At 40.4% G+C, this 18052-nt stretch overlaps 1 protein-coding gene across 1 annotated transcript in view; it reads left to right on the top strand.

Annotated features, from left to right (window-relative positions):
- The window catches only part of LAMB4 (laminin subunit beta 4), a 245791-nt gene extending 228061 nt beyond the window's left edge, over window positions 1-17730 (top strand). The window contains exons 37-39 of the mRNA XM_073619678.1: window positions 1083-1259; window positions 5595-5748; window positions 17577-17730. Coding sequence (XP_073475779.1) covers window positions 1083-1259; window positions 5595-5748; window positions 17577-17716 — 471 coding nt within the window. The 3' untranslated portion in view covers window positions 17717-17730. The remainder of the gene's footprint in view (window positions 1-1082; window positions 1260-5594; window positions 5749-17576) is intronic.
- The last annotated feature ends 322 nt before the right edge of the window (window positions 17731-18052 follow it).

Genomic DNA, 18052 nt, shown 5'->3' with positions numbered 1-18052 from the left:
TGCTCAGACCATATGCTGCACTCTGCATCAAATTGGTCTGCATGTCTGTTGTCCCAAAAGGAAGCCTCTTCTAAAGATGATCCACAAGAAGCCCACAAACAGTTTGCTGAGGACAAGCAGACTAAGGACATGTATTACTGGAACCATGTCCTGTGGTCTGATGAGACCAAGATAAACTTATTTGGTTCAGATGGTGTCAAGCATGTGTGGCGGCAACCAGGTGAGGAGTACAAAGACAATTTTGTCTTGCCTACAGTCAAGCATGGTGGTGGGAGTGTCATGGTCTGGGGCTGCATGAGTGCTGCCGGCACTGGGGAGCTACATTTAATTGAGGGAACCATGAATGCCAACATGTACTGTGACATACTGAAGCAGAGCCTGATCCCCCTCCCTTCGGAGACTGGGCCACAGGGCAGTATTCCAACATATTAAGGACCTCAAACGCACCTCCAAGACGACCACTGCCTTGCTAAAGAAGCTGAGGGTAAAGGTTTGGACTGGCCAAGCATATCTCCAGACCTAAACCCTATTGACCATCTGTGGGGTATCCCCAAATGGAGGAGCGCAAGGTCTTTAACATCCACCAGCTCCATGATGTCGTCATGGAGGAGTGGAAGAGGACTCCAGTGGCAACCTGTAAAACTCTGGTGAACTCCATGCCCAAGAGGGTTATGGCAGTGCTGGAAAATAATGGTGGCCACACACAATATTGACACTTTGGGCCCAATTTGGAAATTTTCACTTAGGGGTGTACTCAGTTTTGTTGCCAGCAGTTTAGACATTAATGGCTGTGTGTTGAGTTATTTTGAGGGGACAGCAAATTTACACTGTTATACAAGCTGTGCACTCACTACTTTACATTGTAGTAAAGTGTAATTTCTTCAGTGTTGTCACATGAATAGATATAATAAAATACTTACAAAAATGTGAGGGGTGTACTCACTTTTGTGAGATACTGTAGGTTCTCAAGCTATATAATTCACCATATAAATTGTATGACTAAAGTCATGGTAAATCTTCTTTTATAACGGTTTTGCATATGGTATATGTATATATTCATATTGCTATTTCCCTTTATGCAGGCTAAGAATAAGGCAGATATGACTGATAAGAGATTTAAAGAAATAAAGGATCTTCACTCACAGTTGGAAGCAAAGATTGCAGAGCTTCAAGAAAAGATGCTACAGAACAGGAACGCGGCAGCCAAAGCAGAGAAAGGCGCAAATTCTGCATTAAAATCAGCTGCTGAAAGTGAAAATGTATGGGTCTTTAATAAGTATCTAAACATGTTAAAAGCTTGAAGCTGTGGGACATTAGGCTGGCCATAGACAGGAAAATGCCAAACCAAGAAAAACAAATTATAATATATATCTGCCCGTCTTGAAATGCCTGTCTCATTGCTTGTTGCAATCCTCCAATTGATTCAGAAGATGAATGAATTCGGCATATGTATGTTTAAAGGGTTATTTTTTTTTTATATCTCTTCTGAAAAAGAATGCATTACCACACCTCAATGTCTGGATTGTCTCAGAACATGCTTACATTTGTCTCAGGCAGAAGTGTGGAGCTGAAGGAGACAAATCACTTGATTTCCCCCCATCCACACTAAATAGCATAAAAGTTGATTGAAAATTGACTTTTGACAAGCTGGGTAGTATCATCAGGGCTCCCCCCAGAACAAATTTCATGCGATTCAGCACTTGTGACCCGTGTATGTCCAGTTTTACATGGGTGCAATGTCAGGCTCCTGCGCTTCCTCTAGCTTTGTGCCCAGGCTTTCAGTTACAAAGATAGAGGAAAAATTAACTATGAGGGTGTTAAGCAGTGCGCTTGCAGCCCATTCAAACTACCAGTCCATCTGCTGCAGTGGAAGGCAGTACTTGTAGTTTTTTCATTCCCAGATCTCTGTGAATGAATGAAGTGACTGTGTGGGTAGAACCCCACACAGCCATGCTGTTTTCAAGAAGTGACAGCAGGTGCAGGGAGAACATTCCCCTCCGCTGTCACAGAGTGGGGAGCACTGGCGACAGTGGGTGGGTGGATAGAAGCATGTTGCACATTATGCCCTAAATATGGGTGCAACATGCTCCTAAAGGTGAACTTATCCTTTAAGTAACATTAAGCTGGCCATAAAAGGATTTCAGCCATTTTCTGCTTAATTTGGCCAAAATACATTCTATGGGCGGTCCTGTTGACTCCAACGGGCTCGACAGAAGTCGATTTTTTTATCAAACTTTGTCAAAGAAGTATCCAGGCAGAAAACTTCATGGCCAAACAGCATCTGCATTAAATCAGATGCAGGCACTGTTGAGATATTCTGTCAGAATACAATAGGCACCACTCCATTTTTGTTCATCCATGCTGTTTACTGTGGATAAGGGAATTGGGTGATTTCTCTTGTTCAGAAATCTTAAAGGGGTTGTAAAAGCAGAAGGTTTTTTATCTGAATGCATTCTTTGCATTCAGATAAAAAGCCTTCTGTGTGCAGCAGCCCCCCTCAGCCCCCCAATACTTACCTGAGCCCCATCTCTGTCCAGCGATGTCCATGAGTGTATACAAATTATAACAATCATATGTGCTATCAATCGGTGATAAATAATTAAAGTGCAACATGCATAAAATATAAAGTCCAAGTGCTCATAAAAGTATCAAAGGTGTATTCACTCTTCCAGTGAAATAATATATAAATTTCATAAAGTTCATAAACGCAATATTCATAAATGACAAAATTCAAGGTGCATAGATATAATGTCCATCATCAGTGTTATCCATCGTGCTCATCCAAAATCGTGTATACAGGGATATAAAGCATGCTTCAGTGCTCTCCAGTGACCACCAACAGCAAATGCGCTCACCTCATGAGAGCAGCAGTCAGATCAGGATACACGTGGGCTGTACACAGGGATAGAAGAGGACAGGGACTGTCTCATAAGGACACACAGGGCTAGAAGATATTTGAGCAAATTGGAGGTCAGCGTCTGTATACCCCTTTGAGCCAAGGAGTGGCTCCCATGCGTTTTCAGACATAGTTTAGTTACTGTGTCACACGCTTAGAGGTGAGCGCATTTGCTGTTGGGGGTCACTGGAGAGCACTGAAGAATGCTTTATTTCCCTGTATACACGATTTTGGATGAGCACGATGGATAACACTGATGATGGACATTATATCTATGCACCTTGAATTTTGTCATTTATGAATATTGCGTTTATGAACTTTATGAAATTTATATATTATTTCACTGGAGGAGTGAATACACCTTTGATACTTTTATGAGAACTTGGACTTTATATTTTATGCATGTTGCACTTTAATTATTTATCACCGATTGATAGCACATATGATTGTTATAATTTGTATATATATTTTTTATATATTTTTATTTGAAATTTTTATGTTCATATTTGCTTTTTGCACATGGTTACTGATCCTTGGTTTAGCGCAGACACAGTTTTTTGATTAATTTTATCACTTACACGGATATGAAACGTGATTAGTGTTTGCAGCTTGCCTTCATTAGGACATCCACCCTGGAGGCATTAACCCATTTGTGGCTCGCAAGACCTTTCTATAGATGTCCATGAGTGTCTCAGCCATCTGAGATTCTCCCTCCTGATTGGCTGAGACACAGCAGTGGCACCATTGGCTGTCACTGCTGTCAATCAAAATCAGCTAGCCAATCAGGGGAGAAATGGGGTGGGGCTGGGCCACGGCTCTGTGTCTGAATGGGCACAGGGAGCTGTGACTTGGATCAGGTGCTCCCATAGCAAGCTGCTTGCTGTGGGGGCACTCAACAGGAGGGTGGGGCCGGGATCACAAAAAGAGGGACCCGAGAAGAGGAGGATCTGGGCTGCTCTGTGGAAATCCACTGCAAAAGAGCAGGTAAGTATGACATGTTTGTTATTTTTATGGGGAAAAAAAAGACTCTTTACAATCACTTTAATGTGTATGGCCAGTATTACAAACAGTTCTTAGTTAAAACATCTGACCAAATAAAAAGATAGTTTAGTGGCATAGAACCACATAGATGTTTTCATATCATGTTGGATTTGCATACTGTTTCATCTCTACTGGAAAGAAATGAATTGCTTGACTAACTGCTTCCAAAACAGGAATTTCTACTTCTAAACCAGTATATATCATCATGTAGGCATCCACAGGATATTTTCTTATAAGCATCAGTAAAGGCACTTGTGTGGTTGCTGTACATGTCCCTAGTTTATTTTACTTTTAGATTTATGACCCTTGACATTACATTGGTATCAACACAGTGAGAGCCCATTTAAATGCAGCACACTGCTTTTTAATGCATTGACAGGGGTTGCATCATGCTGCATTGGGCACACATAAAATGAATGCATGAATAAATAAGGCAGCACAGTGGCTAAGTGGTTAGCCCTTTGGCCTAGCAGCACTAGGGTCACTGATTCAAATTCTAACCATGACACTACCTGCCTGGAGTTTGCACGTTTTCCCTGTGCCTGCATAGGTTTCCTCCTACATGACAAAGACATGCTGGTAGGTTCATTGGCTCCTGTCTAAATTGGCCATATTATGTGTATGTATAAATGTGAGTTGGAGGCCTTAGATTGTAAGCTTCTTGAGGCCAGGGACTGATGTGCATGTACAACGTATATATGTAAAGCGCTGCATAAATTGACAGCTCTATAGTATCTGTAACATATAAAGTGCTGTTTACACTTTAAAGCGGTGTTCCGCCCACAGCTGCAAAAATTAAAAGCCAGCACCTGCACATACTGCAGCTGCTGACTTTTAATAATCGGACACTTACCTGTCCTGAAGTGCAGCGATGTCTGCACTGCAGCTGATGTTTGCATCAGCTGTCGGGTGCATGTTGCCTCCATTGCTAGTAAGGGAACCCGGCAGTGAAGCCTTATGGCTTCACGCCAGGAACCCTACTGCGCATGCGTGATGCTCAGCTCCTCCCTCCTACTGGCCTGGCGGCCGGGGAAGGAGGAGGGAGGAGGAAGGAGCCTGGGTGTTTACGTCAATACCCGCGGCTAAGGCTCCCGGAAGTGGGAACAGGATACCTGTATTAGACTGGTATCCTGTCCCCCCTCCCCCCCGAAAGGTGCCAAATGTGGCACCGGAGGGGGGGAGGAGTACAATGAGCAGAAGTTCCACTTTTGGGTAGAACTCTGCTTTAACACAGCATGATACTGTGCTTTGTGATGTGGTGCTTTATTTTGGAGGTGCCACAAGCTACCATTCAAAATGGGTGGCACTGCAGCATACCAACGCACGTGTACAGTGCACTTTTATCATTGCTACTACAATGCAAGTGGTGTGATTCAGCTCTTAGAGTTTGCTAGACAGCTGGCAAGTGTTGTAGGCACTGACTAGCTGGGTAGACTTAGATGATTGTATATAAACATAGTTTAAAGCTGTTCTCCAGCTTTTAGTGACATTTAACTAGTTTGTTTGGGCTTACTCTATACAAAACTAAAAAAAAAAAAAAAAAGAAAAATTGGTTGTACAGACACTTCTGTCTCTGAAATACATAGCTTAGCTAATGATATGGAAAAGAAGGCAATATATGGGTTATTCATATTTTGTTCCTATGATCTAACTACAGAGCCTCAATGACCTAAAAGAAAAGTATGAGATACTCAAGGAAAAGCTAAAAAAGAGAGAAATCCCTCCAGAGATTTTGGACAGATTGCAGCAGCTAAAAGAAGATGCAGAAGATTTTGCAAAAGAGATTGATGAAAAAATGAATCGCATAGCAGGTAATTATTAGCGTCTTCTACTGTTGCTTCCACTACTGGCGCATCAATTGTCACAATTAGGGATGAGCTGAACTCCCCTGGATTCGGGATGAGCCTTGTTCAGCAAGGCCTTGCCTGTCAACAAACTTTAAAGTAGTTCAAACCCCAGTGAAATTAACAATCCAATCCAAAAATTAATAAGCGAGGGTTGTCAAAACAATGCAGGGGAAGGAGGTTCTTCGTCAGATTGAGAATACAATGAAAGTGCCCAGATTTAAAATAGGGGAAGGGGCGGGAAGGGGGTGTGGTATCCAATCTAGATGGATGGCAACTAGAGGAGGAGTCACGGGGCAGTTGCTGTCCATCACATTAAATACCACGGCCCCTTCCTGCCCCTTCCCCTATTTTAACTCCAGGCACTTTCATTGTATTCTCGTTCTGACGAAGGAGCTCTACTGCGCATGCTCCGAAACGTGTTACCGCCCCTTGACGTCACCACACCCCCGTGCGTTCCACAGCCGCTTCAGATGACAGGACCGCTCTGGGTCGGCCATCCCCTCTCCAGCTAAAAGTCAAACTGTCCACGGAATCTGTGGACAGACACGTTCTATTCTAAAAGTCCGACTTTTATTTTACTTTCTGCAGTGCTCAGTCAGTGTGGAATACTTGTATAGAAGATCAGTGTACAGCCTGATCACCGATGCACATCACCAACCGAGACATGATCCGTCCACCGATCTCTCCTGTGTATGGAGAAAGATCGGCTGGTCCGGTTGATCTTAAGTTTTGGGGAGACTTTTAAATTCCCTGTGCTGGGCGAGACTGCTAGCAGCAGTCACGGCTTTTTGGTAAGCAAGATACCTCACTTTTGGGTGTTGACTTGAACACACGTTGGTTTTGCATTGGGAAGATTGGTGTCACAGCTTCTGTTTCCTGCAATTCACCTATTTTCCTGTGGAGGCATATTGCTTATGGATTTTCTCATTGATCACTATGGAACATTGCTTTAGTTTTCCTTTTTTTCTTTTTTAAAAATATTTTTTCTTTTTTTATGTAGTTATTTTTTTATTTTTTTTATTTCACATACCATTGTATGTATCACTGTTTGATTATTTCACAATTTTTATTATCATAACGAAATCATATTTTACATCAATATTAGCGCTGCACTCGCTGTGTTGTTTACTCTATTGGAAGTTTTTTGGTATTGAACTTTGGGTGCTGGCTGCTTTACACTTATAACACATTTATCATTGATTTTTAATTGCTGATTTTTATCTAGCACAGCGTTGACCTTAGGGTTTTTTTCTTTTATTATTGTTTTTTAGATAAATAGAACACATAGACTGTTATTGAATTTGTATACGTTGCAGGTTATTAACCCTTTTTTATTTACAGGTAAAAAATATTTAAAGCTGAACAATCACTGTAATAATCGATGCTACTACAGTGATCATCACCATCTTCAAGGTCCTGTGCCAATCAGCTGCCCTGCCCCACTGTACACGGACCACAGGGGGTCACTGGCTTGGCACTGCCATCGTTTACTGAATGTCTTGTATTTTTTTAATGGATACAAGACATTTTCTGGTTGGATAAGGTGGAGTTTATGATGCCATCACCTCTACTCTGTCCAATCAGGGAACACTTTGCATTTATAGAAAAAATACAAGGCATTCTGTGAATGGTGGCAGTGCTAAACAAATGAACCCCTGTGGTCCATGTGCAGTGGGGCAGTAGCTTGGCACAGGAATGGAAGATCGCAGTTATCACTATAGTAGCACCATCTACTATAGCAGTCCATCAGGTATGAGATATGCATACTTACATTTGTCCAAGCTTGACCAAAGTATGCAATGAAGTTCATACCTGGGGTTTTTTATTATTATACAGGTTTTATATAGCGCCAACAGTTTGAGCAGCGCTTTACAACATGAGGGCAGACATTACAGTTACATTACAATTTGGTACAAGAGGAATCAGAGGGCCCTGCTCATTAGAGCTTACAATCTAAAAAGGAAGGGTCAATTGATGCAAAAGGTAATAGCTGTGGGGGGATGAGCTGATGGAGGAAGTAAAACAGTGTTAGTTAGAAGCAGGATAGGCTTCTTTAAAGAGAAGGGTTTTCAGGGATCGCCTAAAGATGGATAGATTAGGGGACAGTCGGACAGATTGGGGTAGGGAGTTGCAAAGGATGGGAGAAGCTCTGGAGAAATCCTGGAGGCAAGCATGGGAGGAGGTGACAAGGAAGCTAGAGAGCAGGAGGTCTTGGGGTGACCGAAGAGAGCGGCTTGGTTGGTATTTTGGGACTAGGTAAGTTATGAAGCTGGGGGCAGAGTTATGGATGGCTTTGTAAATTATTGTTAGTACTTTGAATTTTATTCATTGGGTGAGTGGAAGCCAGAGGAGGGATTGGCAGAGAGGGGTGGAGGACACTGAATGGTTGGTAAGGTGGATGAGGCTTGCAGCGGCATTCATTATGGACTGAAGGGGGGATAGTCTATGTAAAGGTAATCCAATGAGGAGGGAGTTGCAGTAGTCGAGGCGAGAGATGACCATGGAGTGAATTAGAAGCTTGGTGGTGTCATTAGTTAAAAAGGGGTGTATTGATTTCTGTTCAAGAGGGCTTAGGCCTCTTAGCAAGTAATCACAAAATATTTGCTATTGGCATTTCTAAAATAAATAAAATTTATATTTGAAAAAAAAAAGGGGGTGTATTCTGGAAATGTTGCGGAGGCTATGGCGGCATGATTTGGACAGGGATTGTATGTGGGCCTGAAAGAACAGTTCAGAGTCTAAGGTTACCCCTAGCACCCTGGCATGTGGGGATGGACTGATAGATGTGCCATTGATCTTGACAGAGAAGTCAGGGGAGGGGGCACGTGGGGGAGGAAATATTAAGAGCTCGGTTTTAGATAGATTAAGTTTGAGGAAGTGGTTTGACATCCAGGCTGATATGTCTGTTAGTAGATCAGTGATGCATGAGGAGATTGATGGGGTGAGCTGAGGGGCAGAGAGATAGATTTGGGTGTCATCAGCATATAAATGGTAGTGAAAGCCATGGAAGGCTATCAGCTGACCTAGGGAGGCGTGTAGATCGAGAATAGTAGAGGTCCAAGGACAGAATCTTGAGGGACCCCAATGGTAAGAGGGGTTGGATAAGAGGAAGTGGAGTTGTAAGTGACACTGAAGGTGCGATGAGATAGGTAAGGTTGAACCAATGGAGAGTGCAGCCATGGAGACCAAGCAAATTGAGTTTTTTGAGGAGGAGGGGGTGGTCAACTGTATCAAAGACAGCAGAAAAGTCCAAGAGTAAGAGTATGGAATAATGACTGTTGGTTTTGGCTGTTAGTAAGTCGTTTGTGAGTTTTAGGAGGGCAGTTTCTGTGGAGTGCTGTGGGCGAAATCCAGACTGAAGGGGATCAAGAAGGTTATTCTCAATGAGGTGGTCGCTCAGTTGGTTGTAGACTAAACGTTCAAGGAGTTTGGAGGCAAAAGGAAATAAAGAGATGGGTCTTAGGTTGTTAAGATTGGTGGGGTCTGAGCCCTTTTTTGGTATTGGAGTGACTAGCGCATGTTTTAGAGGGTTGGGGAAGATGCCAGTAGAGAGTGAGAGGTTGAAGGTATGAGACAGATGGTGACCGTAGTAAGTATGTGAGAAGGAACAGGGTCCAGGGGGCAGAAGGTTAGGTGGGCATTAGAAAAAAGTTTAGTTACTTCCTCTATAGTAGCTAGGTTAAAAGAGGGAAGTATTGATTGTGCAGGGAAACAAGGAGTGTAAAGTGAGGGAGATGTCGGTAGAGCGGAGATCTCTAGACGAATTGTCTCAATCTTATTTTTGAAGTGATTAGCAATCTCCTGGGCAGTGAGTAAGTTAGTGGGTGGGGGTAATGGAGGACAAAGTAGACTGGTAAAGGTAGAAAAGAGTTGACGGGGACTGCATGAGAGGGTGTTAATGAGAGTAATAAAGTAGGTCTGTTTGGCAGTGTGCAGGCAGGAATGGTATTTTTGGGGGGCAGATTTATATTGGCTGAAATCTTGCTGTGACTTAGTTTTACGCCACAGATGCTCAAGGGTGCGGCTATGTTTTTTGAGGCTTCTGGTATTGTCTGTCTGCCAGGGTTGTAGCGGTCAGGGTCAGATTCTGTGCGTATTGAGGGGGGGGCGAACGTATATCCAGGGTGGATGACAGTGAACTGTTGTAGACAGAAGTGGCCAAGTTGGGGCAGGACATGGATGAGATTTTGTCGTAGAGACAATCTGTAGCAGAAAAAAGAAGAGAAGGGTTAAGATGGCGAAGGTTTCTACGGGTAATAGTTTGGTAGTTGGAAGGCAAGGAGGAGGCAGACAAGGAGAGAGTGAAACTAATAAGGTGCTGATCAGAGAGAGGAAAAGGAATATTGGAGAGGGTGTGCGGTGTGCATAGGAAGGAGAATATGAGGTCAAGACAGTTGCGACAGTAGAAGCGCTTGTCCATTGTTTTAGGTCAAAAGAGGAGGTTAGGCTCAGCAGCTTAGAAGTAGCACGAGTGTTAAGATAAACAGGGATGTTGAAGTCACCAAGAATGATTGTTGGAATTTCAGAGGAGAGAAAGTAGGGTAGCCAGGCAGAGAAGTCGTCAAGGAAGTTTGAGACCGGTCCAGGGGGCTGATAGATCACAGCAAAATCACAGTTAATCACTTTACTCATTAAGGTTCGTTTACTAAATGGGATGCAAAATTTATGTTGTCATAGCTTACTAAATAAAGTCACTTTTATTACCCAAATGGATCCTAAGGGAATTAAAAAACAAAACAAAAAGAGGATTTTTCTTGCAAAATGGATGAGCGAATTGAACACAGCTTCACATTATTTACTTATTTCACTTTGTAGAGTGAACAGTCTATTTCTTTAATATTTGTAAACTGGTAAACACAAAGAACATGCTTTGCGTTTGACACTAGGAGGCTGATCTACTACAGTTGTTGAGAATCTTTACACAATAAATTCTGTGAATGCTCACTTCAATTATCCAATCATGTGAAAAGCTCATTCCGGTTCACATATGTCATCTGCACATATAGGATAATTAAAGTGAATATTCACATAATTTCTTGTGTTTAGATTCTCAACCCCTTCAGTTATTCAGCTATAGTTGTCCATGGTCATTAAATGATCATTGCTTTATCTGCATGATGTTTACATATACCATGAGGAAAACAATATTGTACCAATTGAAAAGATTTAGCTCACAGACTTTCTCTGCCAATACTCCCAAGAGGCATTATGAGTACATGTGTATATACACAGCCAGCTTTAGCAAGATCTGAACGTATCATAAAGAGGGCAAATGGTTAGATTGTTATGTGAATATATATTCATGAGCATGTCTTATCTTTACTGTCCCATCTATATCCTGTTTACAGAAATAGAGAGATTAGTTTTCAGTAAAATGTTGCCCTAGGCTATAGAGACAAATGCCAAGGTCTAATGAAAATGGAAGAAAGTGGTAAAGCTAATTATCCTGAACTACTAAAACCAACACTATATTGGTGTAACTGCCAACCTGTAAGAACAATTCCATTATTTTCCCATGAAAGAGCCAGAGTTATTAATAGATTATGTGTTTAAATACAGTTTATAGCAGCAGGGAATTCCCAGATTTTCAGAACACTTTTTTAGTTTAAGCAATACCTGCTCACTGTTTTTTCAGGAAAAGAAATTATCTAAATCGTTATTCTAGATATTATCATAATGTTATGCTGTCATTGACTTTGTTTTTGTTTTCTGGCAAGAGTAAAAGCAAAAAAGCATTTTTAGATACATTATGTACAGTACACATAGAAAAATAATTGTAATCACTCAAGGTTGATTTTTAACATTCATGACGTCACTTCCGATTCCCAGGCAATAGTACTTTTTTTTTTTTTTAACCACTTTAGCCCCGGAAGGATTTGCCCCCTTCCTGACCAGGCCATTTTTTCCGATATGGCACTGCGTCACTTTAACTGAGAATTGTGTGGTCATGCAATGTTGTACCCAAACAAAATGTATGTTCTTTTTTCACCCACAAATAGAGCTTTTCTTTTGATGGTATTTGATCACCTCTGCAGTTTTTAGATTTTCCGCTATAAACAAAAAAAAGAGTGTCAATTTAGCAAAAAACACAATATTTTGTAGTTTTTGCTTTAATAAATATTCCATTTTTTTTTAAACTAATTTTTTCCTCAGTTTAGGCCAATATGTATTCTTCTACATATTTTTAGTAAAAAAAAAAAAATCACAATAATTGTACATTGATTGGCTTTCGCAAAAGTTATAGCATCTACAAAATAGGGGATAGATTTATTTATTTATTATTATTTATTTCAGCTACTTATATAGCGCCGTCAATTTACGCAGTGCTTTACATATGTATTGTACATTCACATCAGTCCCTACCCTCAAGGAGCTTACAATCTAAGGTCCCTAACTCGCATTCATACATACTAGGGACAATTTTTAGACAGGATCCAGTTAACCTACCAGCATGTCTTTGGCGTGTGGGAGGAAACCGGAGTACCCGGAGGAAACCCACGCAGGCGCAGGGAGAACATGCAAACTCCAGGCAGGTAGTGTTGTGGTTGGGATTCGAACCAGCGAACCTTCTTACTGCTAGGCGAAAGTGCTACCCACTACACCACTGTGATTTATGTCATTTTTATTTATTTATTTATTTACTTACTAGTAATGGCAGCAACCTGCGATTTTTATCAGGACTGTGACATTGCGACGGACAGATCTGACACTTTCGACACTATTTTGGGACCATTGACATTTATACAGGATCAGAGCTAAAAATAGCCACTGATTACTGTATAAATGATACTGGCAGTGAAGGGGTTGGCGATCAAGTGGTTAACTGTGTTCCCTGGGTGTGTTCTAACTGTAGGGGGATGTGACTGACTAGGGGAGGAGAGAGATCGGTGTTCATACTTAGTATGAACACACGATCTCTCTCCTCTCCCCTGAGAGAACCCAGATTTGTGTGTTTACACACACAGATCCCAGTTCTTGCTCTGTCACGAGCGATCGCGGGTGCCCGGCGGTCATCATGCCTGGCAGGCAAGTGACACGCAGAAGGAGCGACGTACAGCTACGGTGATTTGTCCAGCCCAGTATAACTGCGGCGGCTGGTTGGCTAGTGGTTAAGGGGAAAGAAAAAAATTGATCTTTTGCTTTTAGGCGCCATGCACACTGGCGTAAAAAAACGTTGCTTCTACAGGAGTTTTGTGTTTTGCCTGTAGAAACAACTCAATGTTATCCTATGTGTCCATGCACATTAGGATGTTAAGAGGCATATTTTGAGATCAACTTTTAGAGGCAGGTAAAAAAAACCTTCTCATTCGCGTTTCTGATTGGAACTCACTGGCAGAAAAAAGTAAAACTCCTAAATTCGTCTAAACTTTGTACAAAAAAATGCGCTACATGAGCGTTTTTTATTCCAAAGAGAACAGACTTTTTTTTTAAGCCCAGTGTGCATGAAGCCTTAAAGGTAAATGAGAGATTTTGGGTCTTTATGACCCGAAATCTCTCAAAGAGGACCTGCCATCCTTATTTAAATTACAAAGGATGTTTGCATTCATTGTAATAGGAATAAAAGTCATCATTTTTTTTTTTTAAAATGTGTAAAAATAAAAGATAAAAAAAAAAGGAAAAAAAAAAGTAAAGCGCTCCATCCCTCCGTGCTCACATGCAGAAGTAAAAGCATATGTAAGTCATGCAAGCATATGTAAACAGTGTTCAAACCACACATCTGAGGTATTGTCGCAAATGTTAGTGAGAGTGAGTGTGAGTGAGAGCAATAATTCTAGTGCACACTCCTCTTTGACTCTAAACAGGTAACCTGTAAAAATGTTTTTAAGTACTGTAGTTTGTCGCCATTCCACGAGCGTGCACAATTTTAAAGCATGACATATTGGGTATCTATTTACTCAGTGTAACATCATCCTTTATATTTTACAAAAAGTTGGGTTATCAATGGTGTTTTTTTGCATTAAAATTAATTAAAGTGTATTTTTTCCCAAAAAATTGCATTTAAATACCGTGTGACATGCTGCACAAATACTGTGTGACATAAAATATTGCAACGATTGCCATTTTATGCTCTAGAGTCTCTGCAAAATAATATATATATATATATATATATATATATATATATATATATATATATATATATATATACAGTGGCTTGCGAAAGTATTCGGCCCCCTTGAACTTTTCAACCTTTTGCCACATTTCAGGCTTCAAACATAAAGATATAAAATTTTTATTTTTTGTGAAGAATCACCAACAAGTGGGACACAATTGTGAAGTGGAACGAAATCTTTTGGATTTTTGAAACTTTTTTAACTAATAAAAAAATGAAAAGTGGGGCGTGCAAAGTTATTCGGCCCCCTTGCGTTAATACTTTGTAGAGCCACCTTTTGCTGCGATTACAGCTGCAAGTCGCTTGGGGTATGTCTCTATCAGTTTTGCACATCGAGATACTGAAATTCTTGCCCATTCTTCCTTGCAAAACAGCTCGAGCTCAGTGAGGTTGGATGGAGAGCGTTTGTGAACAGCAGTTTTCAGCTCTTTCCACAGATTCTCGATTGGATTCAGGTCTGGACTTTGACTTGGCCATTCTAACACCTGGATACCTTTATTTGTGAACCATTCCTTTGTAGATTTTGCTGTATGTTTGGGATCATTGTCTTGTTGGAAGATAAATCTCCGTCCCAGTTTCAGGTCTTTTGCAGACTCCAACAGGTTTTCATTTAGAATGGTCCTGTATTTGGCTGCATCCATCTTCCCCTCAATTTTAACCATCTTCCCTGTCCCTGCTGAAGAAAAGCAGGCCCAAACCATGATGCTGCCACCACCATGTTTGACAGTGGGGATGGTGTGTTGAGTGTGATGAGCTGTGTTGCTTTTACGCCAAACATATCGTTTTGCATTGTGGCCAAAAAGTTCGATTTTGGTTTCATCGGACCAGAGCACCTTCTTCCACATGTTTGGTGTGTCTCCCAGGTGGCTTGTGGCAAACGTTAGACGAGACTTTTTATGGATATCTTTGAGAAATTGCTTTCTTCTTGCCACTCTTCCATAAAGGCCATATTTATGCAGTGTACGACTGATTGTTGTCCTATGGACAGACTCTCCCACCTCAGCTGTAGTTCTCTGCAGTTCATCCAGAGTGATCATGGGCCTCTTGGCTGCATCTCTGATCAGTCTTCTCCTTGTCTGAGCTGAAAGTTTAGAGGGACAGCCAGGTCTTGGTAGATTTGCAGTGGTCTGATACTCCTTCCATTTCAAAATGATCGCTTGTACAGTGCTCCTCGGGATGTTTAAAGCTTGGGAAATCTTTTTGTATCCAAATCCGGCTTTAAACTTCTCCACAACAGTATTACGGACCTGCCTGGTGTGTTCCTTGGTCTTCATGATGCTCTCTGCGCTTTCAACAGAACCCTGAGACTATCACAGAGCAGGTGCATTTATACAGAGACTTGATTACACACAGGTGGATTCTATTTATCACCATCAGTCATTTAGGACAACATTGGATCATTCAGAAATCCTTGCTGAACTTCTGGAGTGAGTTTGCTGCACTGAAAGTAAAGGGGCTGAATAATTTTGCACGCACCACTTTTCAGTTTTTTTAATTGCTAAAAAAGTTTAAAATATCCAATAGATTTCGTTCCACTTCACAATTGTGTCCCACTTGTTGGTGATTCTTCATAAAAAATAAAAATGTTATATCTTTAGGTTTGAAGCCTGAAATGTGGCAAAAGGTTGAAAAGTTCAAGGGGGTCGAATACTTTCGCAAGCCACTGTATATATATATATATATATATATATATATATATATATATATATATATATATATAATATTTGGGGGTTCTAAGTAAATTTCTAGTAAAAAATACTGGTTTAAACTTTTAAACAAAAAGTTCCATAAAAGGCCTGGTCTTCAAGTGGCTATCTATCTATCATAAAGGCAATCCTAACATTCAATACTTTTCTGTAGACATTGGTGCAGTGTAGAGCTGCCTTTAATCTTTCTTGCTGGTTTTCCTGTCTAGCGTTTTAAGATATCCCTAAAAGTACAGACACAACATAACCCAGCTAAAGCACACATCAAAGGGTATATTTTCTGCTATCTTGAAACAATGAGATCGTTTCGTCTTTAAAATAGTGTATTCTTTGCTTTTGATGTGCTTGCGTATTCATTACAGCGATGGCATTAAATAATAGTGCACTCTCTACTTGCAGTATATTACATTTGTTACCATTACCAAGAATAATATATCTGGACAAGAAAAGCAATAATCATGACTCTTTATTTAATTTAGCTTGAGTGAAAAGTCAGTGGATATATTACGACTATTTTCCTATGAATTGTGAATTTTTTTACCAGAATTAGGTTTATAGGTTTATTTCATGCTTTCTTGATAGGGTACAGAGATGCTGGGTGAAGTTTCCTTTTTTGAATTCTACCTCCTACCTAAAAGTCAAATGGATGGTCAGCAACATGAATTACATAAAGATGCTGTTAATAAGCCCCAATACTATCCATTTTTTTCTCTCCATAAAGCATAAAATAGCAGCTGTTCTGCTCTGATTTTACTTAAAGTGGAACTAAATTTCCCCAGCCTGTAACTGAGTTTTTTAGAGGGAGGGGCAATTTTTATCAGTATGTGCTCCCACTTACACAATCCTCACCTAGGTGAAGATGACATCCCTTGCCCCAACCACTCCCTCTACCTCCAGGGACATGTGACATGTCCCAGGAGGCTGAAAGACCATTTACAAAGCAATGCATTGCAAATCTAAAAGGTATTTTTGGTACTCATCAAAAAACAGAAATCAGTTTGATATATGGTATATCTAGCAAAACTATAATCTATTCTTACGTACATCATGGTATTAGCAGTGTTTAGAGGAATCCTATACTGTTAAACTGTGGAAGGTACGACTGTTGACCTATCTTTCTGAAAATACTAGTTGTCTGGCCACCATGCTGATCTAATAACATTGGTATTTTTGGAATCACTGATCTGTAACAAGCACTTAGAATTTGAGCCCTTACTTTATGCTGACATTAATGAACTATATTTTTTTTCTGGGTCAATACAATCCAAAGTATAAAAGCCATTGATGCAGCATGACATTTAGGTAATTAGAATGCTCAGAAAGATTTTATCCGTGGCAGCCTCCTTATGTTTTTCTGTACAGGTTTCCTTTAAAGTGGACCTTAACCTGTGGAGACTGTGCTCAAAAAGGCAAGCAGAGGGCATAAGGCTAATCACAGGAATTGCCATGGGTTTATGCAGCTTTTCTTTTTCCCGCTGACATACCATATCTTGTCCTGCCCTTTGTCTCTGTGTGGCAATGGTCATCTTGGTAGAGGAGCAGGGTTTTGCTTCCTGATGTCAGATCGCCCCCCTGATAACGGTTGGGGAAATGTTCAAAAAACAGTAAGAGAGGTGCAAAAATCACAGATCCACAGAATGAATGAAACAAAAGCAGGGCAATGTAGGTTCTCAAGTAGAGATTCTTCTCCAGCAAGGAGTACAGAGACATCACCAAATTTAATTCCATCTCCTATTATACTAGCAGTCACAGGCTCAGTGCCTTCAATTTCACACTTCAGATATCCAGCTATAAGGCCGTAGGCACAAGAGTGCCTAGACACATTCACATACCAGGAAGTGTACTGGTAATTTAGATAGCAAGATAGTAACATAGAAAAATGTAACTACTTAAACTAGATCTACTTTTAAGGCTGTTCAGTAAGAATATTTTTTTTTCATATATAACCATTTTTCTGTACAACATTTACTTTACAGATTTAGAAGAAAGGATTGATGACTTGAACATGTTAAATGAAGAAAAGGCTAATCAGCTGCTAGAACTAGAGAAGAAAGCCATAAAGCTAAAAGATGACATCCTCACAGAAGAAAACAAACATGCTACATGTAGAGAGTAGTTATTACTGTATTAATAGATAGATTGCACTTGATATTGATGTGCTTGGCATGATTATTGCTCAATAAAGTTGTTCAAAATGTAACACTTTTTACTTGTTAGTGTGTTTATTTGTATCATTTTTCATGCAATGTCTTGCCTGTGAGATACCACTGTAGCGCTGGAAATAATGTCCCCTTCATTTCATATTCCACTGTTTGTATTTATTCCATACCAGAATGCATAGTAGAACATTTTTTTTTTTCTGCAATGTTAGACATCCAGAGATGTGCTTTTTTTCTCTGGCTTCACAACCTCCATTGTTGTCATCTGATTTTCTTGTAAAGATAAAAACAAC

Source organism: Aquarana catesbeiana, linkage group LG03 (genome assembly GCF_042186555.1).
Source record: "Aquarana catesbeiana isolate 2022-GZ linkage group LG03, ASM4218655v1, whole genome shotgun sequence".
NCBI lineage: Eukaryota > Metazoa > Chordata > Amphibia > Anura > Ranidae > Aquarana > Aquarana catesbeiana.
The sequence above is the reverse complement of the archived record's forward strand: the minus strand, read 5'-3'. Positions and strand labels throughout refer to the sequence as shown.